Raw genomic sequence first — 13,761 nt, 5'->3', positions numbered from 1 at the left:
CCCAGGCTTGAGAGGACCCGGGTTCTAATCCCCGCGCTGCCACTTGTCTGCTGTATGAACTTGGACAAGTTACTTCACTAATCTGTGCTTCAGTGACCTCATCTACAAAACGGATTAAATACCTGTTCTGCCTCATACTTAGAATATGAGCGCTGCATGCGGCAGGGACTGGGGCTCACCTGAATGCTTTTGTGTCTACTACAGCACATTTAGTACAGTGCTTGGCACAAAGTAAGCACTTAAAACAACCCACCATTGTTATTATCTGCCCTCTCCCCTTCCCTGCTGAACCGCTGTACTGGGGCTGTCAGAAACTGGGACCCCCGAGGCTGCTCAGGGCATCTCCTAAGTGGGAGCTGGAGCGTCCTGGTGGGGAGAAACCGAGGCAGAGGCTAGGCCCTAAAGTATCCCCGTGTGGCCCCTCGGGTCTCTGGGGCTGAGTCTTTGGCCCGTCCAGCCTCTGATGAATTATGAGTAGTAAGGTGGGAGCCAGCAGGAAGGGCCACAGGGGAGGGAGGCGGTTCTCCAACATTTGCTGAGCTGGAGGCAGGAAAGGAGGCGAGTGGGCGCTCGAGAGGTGTGACGGCAGAAAGGCAGGCTGCCTTCCCTCACTTTTCCATTCCACGGGTGAGGAAGATGCAGTTGTGGCAGGGAAGGGGAGGACAACCCCAGCTGGGCTCAAATTGCAGCCCCCAGAGCTCTCAGACGGGCTGACCTGGGGGCAGCCCCTTCCCCTTTGGGCTCCCTTAACTTTTCCGGGGTACACCGAGCCTTCTCCCAACCCCCAGCCCTGTGGCTCTGAGCCCAGTCTGCAGGCTGCAGGCTGGGACGGAAGACCACGGTGATGAGAGGTAGTGGCTCTCGGGCCAGGGCCTCGCGCTCTCCCTCCCACTGAAGCTGCTGCTGCTGCCGTCACTGCCCAGAGACCCCTCCTCTGAGTGGGGCCTTCTGCCTCTCATCCTTGGGCTGACCCGGCCTGGTGGGGGTGGAAAAGGGCAGCCAGCCGGCCAGCAACCTTTTGGAATCAGAGATGGGTGGGAGGTGAACTGGGTGAATGATTACTAGTATTATTATTATTATGGTATTTGTTGAGCTCTTACTATGCGCCAAGCCCCGTTCTAAGTGCCGGAGAAGATACAAAGTAATCAGGTCGGACACAGTGCCTGTCCCACGAGGGGCTCCAAGTCTTAATCCCCATTTTACAGATGAGGTAATAACTGAGGCCCAGAGAGGTCAAGTGACTTGACCAAGGTCACACAGCAAACACAGGGTGGAGCCGGGTTTAGAATCCAAACCCTCTGAGTCTGGGGCCTGACAGCTACTAAAACCCGAGCCTCTCCTCTCTCCCCTCTGGATTGGGTTCCTGGAGGACTCTGGGGGCCGGAAACCTTGAGTGGACTAACTGCGGGGGGACTTGTCAGGGATGGGAAGGTTGAGGCCGGGGGAGAGATGAGATTCCCGCCTTGGTCTGGTATTTTGTTAGTATGTTTGGTTTTGTTCTCTTTCTCCCCCTTTTAGACTGTGAGCCCGCTGTTGGGTAGGGACTGTCTCTATATGTTGCCAGTTTGTATTTCCCAAGCGCTTAGTACAGTGCTCTGCACATAGTAAGCGCTCAATAAATACGATTGATGATGATGATGATGTGGGTGACTGGAACTCCAACTGGGAATGGCTAGGACTCGGGCCTCTCCCCAGCCAGCCCTCTCTGGGAAGTTTTGGGTCAAAGAGGAAGGCAGGAGTGGGGGGTTCGAGGAGGTCAGCTCTTCTGGTCTTCTCTTTCAATCAATCAATCAATCAATCGTATTTATTGAGTGTTTACTGTGTGCAGAGCACTGCACTAAGCGCTTGGGAAGCACAAGTTGGCAACACATACAGACAGTCCCTACCCAACAGCGGGCTCACAAGTATTTCCCCTTCCCTGCCTTGCCCTTGACCAAGTCACTTAACTTCTCCGTGCCTCATCTGTAAAATGGGGACTGAGACTGTGAGCCTCATGAGGGACAGAGACCGTGTCCCGGCGTCCCGGGCCCCCCGACGCTGCCGTCCCCATCCAGGCGTGTGGAGCGAGGGCCCACCAGAGCACTGTACTAAGCGCTTTGGAAGTCCAGGTTGGCAACACATGGAGACGGTCCCTACCCAACAGCGGGTTCACAGTCTAGAAGTGTATATTCTATTACCTGTATATATGTATATATGTTTGTACCTATTTATTACTCTATTTATTTCCTTCTTTATTTATTTTACTTGTACCTATCTATTCTATTTATTTTATTTTGTTAGTATGTTTGGTTTTGTTCTCTGTCTCCCCCTTTTAGACTGTGAACCCACTGTTGGGTAGGGACTGTCTCTATATGTTGCCAATTTGTACTTCCCAAGCGCTTAGTACAGTGCTCTGCACACAGTAAGCGCTCAATAAATACGATTGATGATGATGATGATTACCTTGAATCTATCCCAGTGCTTGGCACATAGGAAGTGCTTAACAAATACCAGAATAATGATTATTATTATCGCCTCCCCCTCAACCATCGGGTCACGTACAGCGGGTTCACCCGCAGCTCTGATCTCTGGCTGGGGGGCGGGAGAGGAAGCAGATGGAAAAATAATTGAGGTTCGCCTCCCGGGGCCAAATACATTTTTGGCCTTCCTCAAATGCCCCCCCAAACCCGCCCAGCGGGCCCGGCCTCGCTCGCGTCCCACTTACGGGGTGCCGGCCCCCCCTGGTGGCCGATCCCAGAAGCGCAGCCTTCCCTCGCCTCCCGGTCCCCCCCTGGTGGCCGATCCCAGAAGCGCAGCCTTCCCTCGCCTCCCGGTCCCTCCCTGGTGGCCGATCCCAGAAGCGCAGCCTTCCCCTCTCCTCCCGGCTCCCCCCTGGTGGCCGACCCCAGAAGCGCAGGCTTCCTTCTCCTCCCGGCCCCCCCTGGTGGCCGACCCCAGAAGCGCAGCCTTCCCTCTCCTCCCGGCCGCCCCACCCCTAAGCGCTGGCGGGGGGGATGCAAGGTGAGCAGGTTGTCATTCATTCATTCATTCATTCATTCATTCATTCATTCATTCACTCAATCGTATTTAATGATGGCATTTATTAAGCGCTTACTACGTGCAAAGCGCTGTTCTAAGCGCTGGGGGGGGTTACAAGGTGACCAGGTTGTCCCACGGGGGGGCTCACAGTCTTCATCCCCATTTTACAGATGAGGGAACTGAGGCCCAGAGAAGTGAAGTGACTTGCCCGAAGTCACACAGCTGACAGTTGGCGGAGCCGGGATTTGAACCCACGACCTCGGACTCTTTCCACGGAGCCACGCTGCTCCTCTATTTACTGATTGTATTTATTGAGCGCTTACTGTGTGCAGAGCACTGTACTAAGCGCTTGGGAAATACAAGTTGGCAACATATAGAGACGGTCCCTACCCAACAGCGGGCTCACAGTCTAGAAGTCTCCATCCCCCTCATCTTACCTCCTTCCCTTCCCCACAGCACCTGTATATATGTTTGTACATATTTATTACTCTATTTATTTATTTATTTATTTTACTTGTACATATCTATTCTATTTATTTTATTTTGTTAGTATGTTTGGTTTTGTTCTCTGTCTCCCCCCTCTTAGACTGGGAGCCCACTGTTGGGTAGGGACTGCTCTAGATGCTGCCAACTTGTACTTCCCAAGCGCTTAGCACAGTGCTCTGCACACAGTAAGCGCTCAATAAATACGATTGATGATGATGATGACGACTTCTAGTCCCGTGCTCTATCCACTTCGCCATGCCGCTTCTTGCGGAGCCCAAAACTTACTAAAGTTGGGGCGGTAAACCATCACTCGGCCAGCAAGTTCACGAATCATTAATCCCAGACTCTCGTTAGGCGCCGTTTAAAAAGGAGGACAAACCGGAGGGAGGGGCTTTCTGAGACGCCCCTTCCCCCGCGCCGGTAGTGGTGCGCACTATATAAAGCGTGTGAGCTTTTCCCCTCTGAGATTAGTCTCAGTCCAGTGTCCTTTCTGTTTAGTCCTCAATCCCGTTTCCCGTCCCCCCACCTTACCTCCTTCCCTTCCCCACAGCACCTGTATATATGTTTGTACTTATTTATTTTACCTGTACATATCTATTCTATTTATTTTATTTTGTTAGTATGTTTGGTTTTGTTCTCTGTCTCCCCCTTTTAGACTGTGAGCCCACTGTTGGGTAGGGACTGTCTCTATATGTTGCCAACTTGGCCTTCCCAAGCGCTTAGTACAGTGCTCTGCACACAGTAAGTGCTCAATAAATATGCTTGATTGATTGGTTACTTAATGGTATTTGCTGAGCGCTTACTGGGTGCAGAGTACTGCTTGGGAAGGTACAACAGAACAGAGTGTTAGATAAGCGCTTTCCCCACGACGAGCAAATACCACATATTCCACATATTTATCTGTGGTATGTAGAATATGTGGTATTGCCTACAGGCAAGGTATTGCCCCTCTCAACTGTCCATCTCCTCAGTCAGGTAAGGTGAAAATCGGGTCACTGTCTCCCACCCCTCGACGGGACACACTAAGTGCTCAATAAATATGATTGATTGATTGATTGATTGATACCCACTGCCCCTTCCGAGAGGCGTGAGCTCAGGTGACCTGGCTTGCTACTCTCCCGAGTGACTGATTGCAGAGGAAAGGGGCAGAGGCTGAAGGCAGGAAACCTTCCAGGCAGGCTGCTGGTCGTTGCCTATTTTCTGCAGTGTGACCTTGGGCAAGTCGTTTCACTCCTCTGAGCCTCAGTGACCTCATCTGTAAAAGGGGGATTGAGACTGAGCCCCACCTGGGACAGGGACTGTGTCCAACCCAATTAGCTTGTATGATGATGATGATGATGATTGTATTGTTTACTATTTGCCAAGCACTGTTCTAAGCACCGGGGTAGATACAAGGTAATCAAGTTGGCCCACATGGGGCTCACAGTCTTCATCCTCATTTTACAGATGAGGTCACTGAGGCACAGAAAGTTAAGTGACTTGTCCAAGGTCACACTGCTGATAAGTAGAACTGGGAGCCCTTTCCTTCCTCTCCCCCTCATCTCCCTCTCCGTCCCCCCCATTTTACCTCCTTCCCTTCCCCACAGCACCTGTATATATGTATATATATTTGTACATATTTATTACTCTATTTATTTATTTATTTTACTTGTACATATCTATCCTATTTATTTTATTTTGTTAGTATGTTTGGTTTTGTTCTCTGTCTCCCCCTTTTAGACTGTGAGCCCACTGTTGGGTAGGGACTGTCTCTATATGTTGCCAATTTGTACTTCCCAAGCGCTTAGTACAGTGCTCTGCACATAGTAAGCGCTCAATAAATGATTGATTGATTGATTAGAACCCAAGACCTGTGTCTCCAAAGCCCGTGCTCTTTCCACTAAGCTATGCTGCTCCCACAGTGCTTAGTACATAGTAAGCACTTAGCAAATACCACATATTCTACTGGCCCGTTTTGAGCAGCCCCTGCGGGTTTATGCTACAATGAAGCAGCATGGCTCAGTGGAAAGAGCGCGGGTTGGGAGTCACAGATCATGGGTTCTAATCCCCGCTCTGCCACTTATCAGCTGTGTGACTTTGGGCAAGTCACTTAACTAGAGAAGCAGCGTGGCTCAGTGGAAAGAGCATGGGCTTTGGAGTCAGAGGTCATGGGTTCAAATCCTGACTCTACCAATTGTCAGCTGTGTGACTTTGGGCAAGTCACTTAACTTCTGTGGGCCTCAGTTACCTCATCTGTAAAATGGGGATTAAGACTGTCAGCCTCTCATGTGGGACAACCTGATCACCTTGTAACCTCCCCAGAGCTTAGAACAGTGCTTTGCACATAGTAAGTGCTTAATAAATGCCATTATTATTATTCTCTGTGCCTCCGTTACCTCATCTATAAAATGGGGATTAAGACTGTGAGCCCCCTGTGGGACAACCTGATCGCCTTGTAACCTCCCCAGCGCTTAGAACCGTGCTTTGCACATAGTAAGTGCTTAATAAATGCCATTATTATTATTATTATTATTATTCTCTGTGCCTCAGTTACCTCATCTGGAAAATGGGGATTAAGACTGTGAGCCCCCTGTGGGACAACCTGGTCACCTTGTAACCTCCCCAGAGCTTAGAACCGTGCTTTGCACATAGTAAGTGCTTAATAAATGCCATTATTATTATTATTGTTCTCTGTGCCTCAGTGACCTCATCTGGAAAATGGGGATTAAGACTGTGAGCCCCATGTGGGACGACCTGATTACCTTGTATCTCCCCCAGCGCTTAGAACAGTGCTTGGCACATAGTAAGCGCCTAACAAATACCAAAGTAATAATAATAATAATAATTATTATTATTATTAATGAAGCCAGAGAACAAGCTGCAGCTGCTGGGAGCCGGCTCGGCCCAGCCCCTCTCTTAAGGTCGTTGGGTGGCCACCATCTGATTGGCTGCTGCCTGGCGGCCCTTCCACTCCCATTGGCTCACACAACATAAACCCCGCCCCTCTGTCTTGGCCGCCCTTTTCCCTGGGAGTTTAGGGAGAGGAGCCCTTGGAGATAGCCGTCTACACTTCCAGCTGGGAGGCTCCCCTTGCACCTCTTCCCCTTTTTGCTAAGGGGCTGGTTTGGGGTGTCAGGAAATGATAATAAATAATGATGGCATTTATTAAGCGCTTACTATGTGCAAAGCACTGTTCTAAGCGCTGGGGAGGTTACAAGGTGATCAGGTTGTTCCACAGGGGGCTCCTCTGCTGCCAGGACTTTATCGGGCACAGGAGCTCGTTTTTCAAGCCCCTTGGAAGCCTGGTGGAAGTAGAGATCTCCAAAGCGTGCCTTTTATAGTTATGGTGCTGGTTAAGTACTGGTGTGTCAAATACAGTTCTAAGCACCGGGGAAGGTGCAGTTAACTAGGTCAGACGCTGTCCCTGACTTGCATGGGGTTCACAGTCTAAGTAGGAGGGAGAGTGTGTATTTAATCACCATTTACAGACAAGGTAAGTGAGGCAAAGGGAATTCATTCAATCCTATTTATTGAGCACTTACTGTATGCTCAAGTGAAGTGGCTTGCCCAAAATCACAGAGCAGACAAGTGGCAAAGCTGGGATTAGAACCCAGATCTTCTGACAACCTGGCCCGTGGTTTTCCACTAGGCCATACTGCTTTAATACAGCTTGTCATTCCAGTGTGTACACACACACACACACAATATTTCATTCTCGTCTTGCTCCTTCAACTCCCCTTCTCTGAGTGATTCCTCCCACCTCCCTCCCTGCTTCAGTCTTCCTCTCTCTATTCCTAGGTGAAGTGTCCAGGATGAGCTCTTGGGGCCATTTGGCCCTTGGTGGTGGGGGAGAATGGGGCTCTGTCATTTGTGGAGTTTTAGGAAGGCAATGAGGTGGCTGCCCTGGGGGTGGGGGTTTGGGATAGTGATGGGTCAGAGGAGTTGTGGTCTGTAGAGCCCCCACCTGTGGGCAGGGAATGTGGCTACCAACTCTGTTCTATTGGACTCATCTCAAGCGCTTACTGTAGTGCTCTGCCCACAGTAAGTACTCAATGAATATCATTGATTGATTGCATTCAGCCTGTCTAGTTCCAATTAACATTTGAGGGCCAATGAAGGCCTGTCGGTTTGTTCCACAGGGCCGAGGACAAAGCAGGTCCCTGAGGTTTAGAGGGATTGTTGGTCGAGGTGGGCGTGGGAGCTGTTCACGGGGTCCTTGACACTCCTTTCTCTGGGCCATCTGTGACTGTGGGCCTCCCTGCCGCTCCTTCCAAAGGCAGGGGTGGGGGTTGAGGTGGAAAGGTTCTTTGCCGGGTTTTCAGGGATCTGCCCCCACCAGGAGTGACCCAGCTGCGGAAGCCTTTATTTCTGGTATTTTAAAGGCCCAGTCTCCTTCCATCTCGGCCACGGCGGCTGCAGAGTCCTGTGGCCAGCTTGGAGGCGAAGCCTGTGTTCACAGGGACCTGGGAGGGAGCACGATGGGTCTGGAGCGAGTGGAGTGGGGGTGGTGATCAAGATCCCCTGGAAAAGCACCCTAGATTCGGGCATATTTGTGCAGAATGTTTGTGCGTGGGGCCTGGTGTCTGCGAGTTCTGTCAATGGTAACTGAAGCAGACGGAAATGGTGGAACTGGGTGGAGCAGGAGGGCAAATCCAGTGACTAGCCTTGCCAGGGTCAGGGCCACGGCCCACTGCTTCCTGGAGGAAGTCAGCCACAAACTACTTCCACTTGAATAATCTGGGCGCTTTCCCCCTCTAGATTGTCAGCTCGTTGTAGGCCGGGAACACATCAGCTAATTCTGTTGTACAGTGTTCTGAGTATAGTAAGCACTTAATAAATAACACTGATTGATTAGCAGGCCCACCTGCCTCACCTCTCCCCCTTCTCCAGCTCTCTAAGCCCCCAAGCCTCAGACACCCTCAACATACACAACTCCAGGGAAAGGGGAAGCCACTGTAACTCTTTGCCTTGCCCCCCACCTCCTTAGCATTTTTAAAATGACACCTCCCTCCCTCACACAGAAGCCTGACACCCCCGGCTGTCACAAACGCTGTGTTTATTGATTTGACACTGACGAGCATTAGAATCTCTGAGCCAGAAGAGGATTCTGCTCCCCACGGAAATCAATGAGTCACTAAGGCAGGTGCACGGAAACACAGCGCCACAGACGCCACAACGCACACAGCTGAGCCGTGAGGCTCACGACACAGGATGGGGTCGGGGGTGGGGGAAAGGCAGACATTCCCAAGAAAAGGCAATTCAGAATCTGGGGGTGTTGGGGGACGGGGAGGGACACCTGAGGGGTGGTGTCCCCTAGGTGGGAAGGGGAGGGGAGCTTGAAAAATAATTTGTATTCTTGTAGTTGGGGACATTTTTGTGTGTGTGTGTGTGTGTGAGAGAGAGAGAGAGAAAGTCCAACATGCAGAAGCTGAGTGTGCTGGAGATATCTATGTGTGTGTCTAGGACGGGTGAGTGTACCTCCTCCTGTTTGGGTACCTGGACAATGTGTTGGTGGTGTTTGTGTGCTGACATCTGTGTCTTCACCTTTTTCCAAATGTTGGCTGGAGCCAACAAGGACCTTTCCAGAGTTGGAGCTGGGCCGGGCCCCTCCTCCCTCAACAGATGTGTGCTCACCCCACTTTGACCCAGGCCTCGTCCTCATCCAGCCTCTTAGCTCCGGGAGTTGGGGACCGGGAGATGGGCAGCATGCGGGGGAGGGCTGGGTCAATCCCTAAACCTTGGGAACACGGATCCCTCCCCGGGGAGGCCTGGCTGACACAAACAGAAAGAGAAACAGAGGGACAGACAGAACAGAGAGAGAGAGGCAGAGCCAGACAGCCAAAGACACAGAGAGACAGAGATAAGCAAGCAGAGAGAGGCAGATTGTAAAGTAGGAAGACTAGATTTTAAGCTCCTTGAAGGCAGGGATCGTGCCTACCAACTCTATTGAATTGTACTCTCTCAAGCACTTAGTACAGTGCTCTGTACACTGTAAGTGTTCAGTACATACCATTGATTGAGAGGCAGAATGGGAGAGAAGTGAGGGGGAAAAGGGGAGCGAGAGAAAGCTCTCGAGTCTGCATGGCAAAGCATATGGCCCCGACGGGGCACGCTGGGCTGTGAAACTGAAGGCGATTAGGTCTGCAACTCCTCCGTTGGATGCTTAAGGGCAGGGCAGCCGTGGGGGGAGCTGGCTACTGGCTGATCCCTCCTGGAGTAGGGGGCAAGACAGGGCAGAACGGGGCCCTCCACCCCTGGGAATGGAGCCAGACTGGGCGAGCCTAAATCCAAATGGGAAAACCTGGGGCTCTCCAGACCCTCAGTCTAATCCCCTTTCTTCCTGGCAGTGGAGGAGGAGGAGAAAGCAGCAAAGACCAGCCGGGGCAGGGCGACTGGCTAGGTCAATCAGGAAACTGGCTGGGCTGGGGCCTGAGGGCTGCAGGGAAGTAGTGGTCTTCCCCTTTTAGACTGTGAGCCCACTGTTGGGTAGGGACTGTCTCTATATGTTGCCAACTTGTACTTCCCAAGTTCTTAGTACAGTGCTCTGCACACAGTAAGCGCTCAATAAATACGACTGATGATGATAGTGGTGTGGTGTGGGGTGTGTGACAGCCCGGCCTGGGGCCTGCAAGGGCTTCTGGGACCAACGGCAGCTCGGGGCAGCAGCGGCAGGAAGGCAGGGGCTCGAGTGCAAGGTGAGTTTTGGAGGCCTCTGAAGCTTGGAGTGAGCTGGCGGGGGGAGGTAGGTGTTCTGGGGGTGAGAGAGAGAGAGTGTGTGTGTGTGTGTGTGTGTGTGTGTGTGCGTGCTTGGGGGAGCACAGATGGGGGTGTGTGTATGCACGCGTGCGCACACGCATGTGGATGAGGCCTAAGAGCTCAAGAGTGGTGCTCTGGGCTTCCAGTTGAGGTCGAGGACTCGTTCAATGTCTGGGCAGGCGGGCTGGCTCCCACCCTTCCTGCTAACTGATTTGGACTCCCCAGGTGAGATGCGGGTGAGTGAGGGGAGGAGGGAGGAAAAGCCCAGGGAGGGATGAGGGCATGTGGTGGGAGGTGGCAGTTCTTAAACGTCTCCCAGCCTCCCCAGCCGGCAGTGGTAACCGATAACAGTAGCAGAGTGCTTGGCATCACAATCCCTGATGACCATGGCCTGCGGCTCTACAGGCAGGGACCCAACGGGCCCAAGACGCTAGTGCGGACCCGGCAGCGGTGAGAGCGAGTGCCAGGCTGGTGGCTGGGGGGGAGAAGGGGGAGTCACTGTATTCAGGGAGCGCCCGCCCCCCCACCCCCTAAAAAAGTGGACTCTTAAAACGGAGCTCTAGCCCCTGGCCAGAACTCTTTACACTTGGCTTGTAAAACACCAATTGGGCCTTTGCCGTCACTGGGGGTGTGGGGAGCTCTGCTCCGTGAGGCTCAGGAAGGCCAAGGGGCTGGGACCCTCCAAGGTGGGACGGACACCCCAACTGTCTCTACATGGGGGGGGTGTGGTGTGTGTATGTTTGTGTGTAGGGGGACAGTAGCCCCCCCAGGCAGCTCCTGAGGCTGTGGAGGTTGGGTCCGGGCCCACAGATGCTCTGGAGAGAGAACTCTGTAGGCACGACTTCCTCGGCTGGAGTGCAGCCAACAGTGGGTCCCCGCGTTGGGAGTGGGGGTGGTGGGGCTCAGCTCCTCAGGCACGCTCCCCAGAGGCAAATTTCCCTGCTCAGAATCACTTGTTGGCCTGCATTACATGGAAGATGCTGTGGGGCCAGTGTCCGGAGGGCCAGTGTCTGGAGGGCCAGGCCCTGTAGTCAGCCCTTCCCCTCCCCTCCCGTCCCCTCCCCTGGGCTGGCCCGGGAATCCCCAGCTGGGCCCCGATTCCTCCTGCTGCTGTTGCTGCCACCGCCACCGTTCTGCTCACTTGTTCTCGATGAGTGTCTGCACTCTGTGGACCAGCTCCCTCGCCAGCCGTAAGATCTCCTGGGCATCGTGGTGCTCTGCCATCTCTGGGGGAGAGGACAAGAGGAGAATGGGCCCGGGGTCCCCCTAACTCAGCTCTCCCCATCCCCTGCCTGCTCCAGCAGGCTCCGGCCCTGGCTGCCTCCCCAAGAGGAGGTCACGGAGGGTTTGTCTCCCCGAGTGGAGGCCCAAGCCCTTGGAATAGAATTTGCCTGACTTTATCTTCACAAGAAGGGTCCCAAGGAGAAAGCTCAAGTCCCCGGAACGTCTGATTTTTCCCCTCCCTCTTTCCCCATTTTTCCAAGCTGCAATGCGGCTAGAGGAGGGGGCAGAAGGCCTGAGCCCTGAGTGGCCAGCTGTCTAAGGGCAGCTAGCCAGCAAACAAGGGGCGGGGGGTGGGGGAGGAGAGGGAGCCACCTCTGCAGTCCTGAGAGCAGACAGGTCCTGAGGCCCCAGAAATGGCCCCTGCCGGTGGGGACTGTGAGGCAAACATCATCCTGTGACCCGCAGGTTGGGAATTCCAAGCCCCTCAGCCTGAGCCCTAGAAAGGAGAGCTGGGGGACTGAGAGCTACTGCTCTCGTCGCTGACTTCTGAGGCACAGAGCCCATGATGCTTCCTGAAGTGAGAGAGGACTGGGGGGTCCCGTGAAGTGACCAGGGTCTCCCAGACTGGCTGAGATTGAGCGTTCAGGTCCTTGATGCTCCTTGAAGTACCAGAGAGGGAGTCAGAGAAATCAGGTGAGTGAGCGCAAGTAAGAATGTAAGATGGAGAGTCGAGAGAGGAAGAGTGTGTGAGAGTGAGCAGGGAGCAAGTAGGGGGCTGGGGGAGAAAGAAAAAGAGGGGACCTGAAGGAAGCATGAGCAGGAGGGAATGTTACCTTAATCTCATCTGTGCCCCTGACATGGCACTCACTTTTCTCTTTTTAGTCAAACACAGACCCCAACTCCTCCCATTCTCTGCTTCCATTTATGCTTTTCTTCCCCCCACTCCCCAACACACCCACCCACCCACCCTCAGGGCCCACCTCTGCCTCCACTGTCCCCAGAGATTCAGGTACTGGCCAGCCCAGGGCTCTGCCCACAGCTCTGCATCAGTTGGCACCCCTGTTGGGCCCTATGGCCACTGAGGGGCCGACTAGCCATGTGGCAGCTAAGTCCACAGGCCTTATAGTCCATGGGGATAATAATAATAATAATGATGGTATTTGTTAAGTGCTTACTATGCAAAGCACTGTTCTAAGCGCTGGTGAGGTTACAAGGTGATCAGGTTGTCTGATGGGGGGCTCACAATTTTAATCCCCATTTTACAGATGAGGGAACTGAGGCACAGAGAAGTGAAGTGACTTGCCCAAAGTCACACAGCTGACAGTTGGCAGAGCCGGGATTTGAGCCCATGACCTCTGACTCCAAAGCCCGGGGTCTTTCCACTGAACCACGCTGTTTCTCATCTTGGTGAGGGCCGGGATCTCCCCTGCCCTCTTGCTTTGGGAGAAGACTGGAAGGGCCAGCCTGGCCCTGGTTCTCCTGCCATGGGCTCCCCAGGCCTACTTTTGGGCTCAGATGGAGCCGGGGGAACCGGCCCTGGGACGGCTACCTTGGCGGTGCATGAAGCTAACACCGAGCCCGGCTCCGTCCAGAAGCTCCTACCGTTGAAGAACTTGATGATGTCGGTGAAGTCCATGTTGTTGTCACGGATGATCTCCCGATAGCCCTCCACCAGGGCCAGGGCGATGAACAGGACAAAGTGCTCTGATGAGATGTGGCGGGCGGCCCAGATCACCTCCCACACGGCAAACACGTCCTCGTACAGCAGCTCTGTCGGGACGGGGAGCCGTGCCCGTCACCCCCTCCTCCCCACCCCTGGGCCCTTGTCCTCCTCCAGGTCCCCTCCACACTGGGCTGCATTGGGGCCTGGTGGGAGCAAGGCATTTGGCCTAGGCCCTGCTGGCCTCAGACGTGGGGTGGTGGTAGGGGTAATGAGATTGATTAAGTGCCTCTTGAATACAGTATACAGGACTGAGTTCTTGAGAAACATAACAGAAGTCTAAGTCCCAGTCCCTGTCCATAAGGAGCTAACATTCTGGGCCACCTCGGCCCCTGCAGGCTGCTCCCTGCAGCCTTGGAGTAGGGAGAAAAGGGCACTGGGAAGACAGGAGGACAGAACGGGACAGGAGGGCTCTGCTTCTCAGCAGGAACCCTGCCATGGCAGCCCTGAGCTGGCACCAGCTCTCCTGCTCGATATCACAACAGAGCTGCTTGGAGCGAGGCAGTTCTGTCCCGGGGTCCATGGGGAGCCCTGCTCAATCAACCAATGCTAATTGCTGTGCACCTACTTTATGCACC

At 53.5% G+C, this 13,761-nt stretch overlaps 1 protein-coding gene across 2 annotated transcripts in view; it reads right to left on the bottom strand.

Moving 5' to 3' along the window:
* Window positions 1–10,011: 10,011 nt before the first annotated feature.
* The window catches only part of SGSM2 (small G protein signaling modulator 2), a 43,049-nt gene continuing 39,299 nt past the window's right edge, over window positions 10,012–13,761 (bottom strand). The window contains exons 23-24 of one of the 2 annotated variants that reach the window (XM_038759190.1): window positions 13,066–13,233; window positions 10,012–11,465 (exon numbers count right to left, since the gene is read on the bottom strand). In XM_038759190.1, coding sequence (XP_038615118.1) covers window positions 11,377–11,465; window positions 13,066–13,233 — 257 coding nt within the window. In that variant the 3' untranslated portion in view covers window positions 10,012–11,376. The remainder of the gene's footprint in view (window positions 11,466–13,065; window positions 13,234–13,761) is intronic. The other variant, XM_038759191.1, reaches the window with a different exon arrangement.

Source organism: Tachyglossus aculeatus, chromosome 17 (assembly GCF_015852505.1).
Source record: "Tachyglossus aculeatus isolate mTacAcu1 chromosome 17, mTacAcu1.pri, whole genome shotgun sequence".
NCBI classification, from domain to species: domain Eukaryota; kingdom Metazoa; phylum Chordata; class Mammalia; order Monotremata; family Tachyglossidae; genus Tachyglossus; species Tachyglossus aculeatus.
Note: the sequence above shows the minus strand (reverse complement) of the source record. Positions and strands in the feature narration are given on the sequence as shown.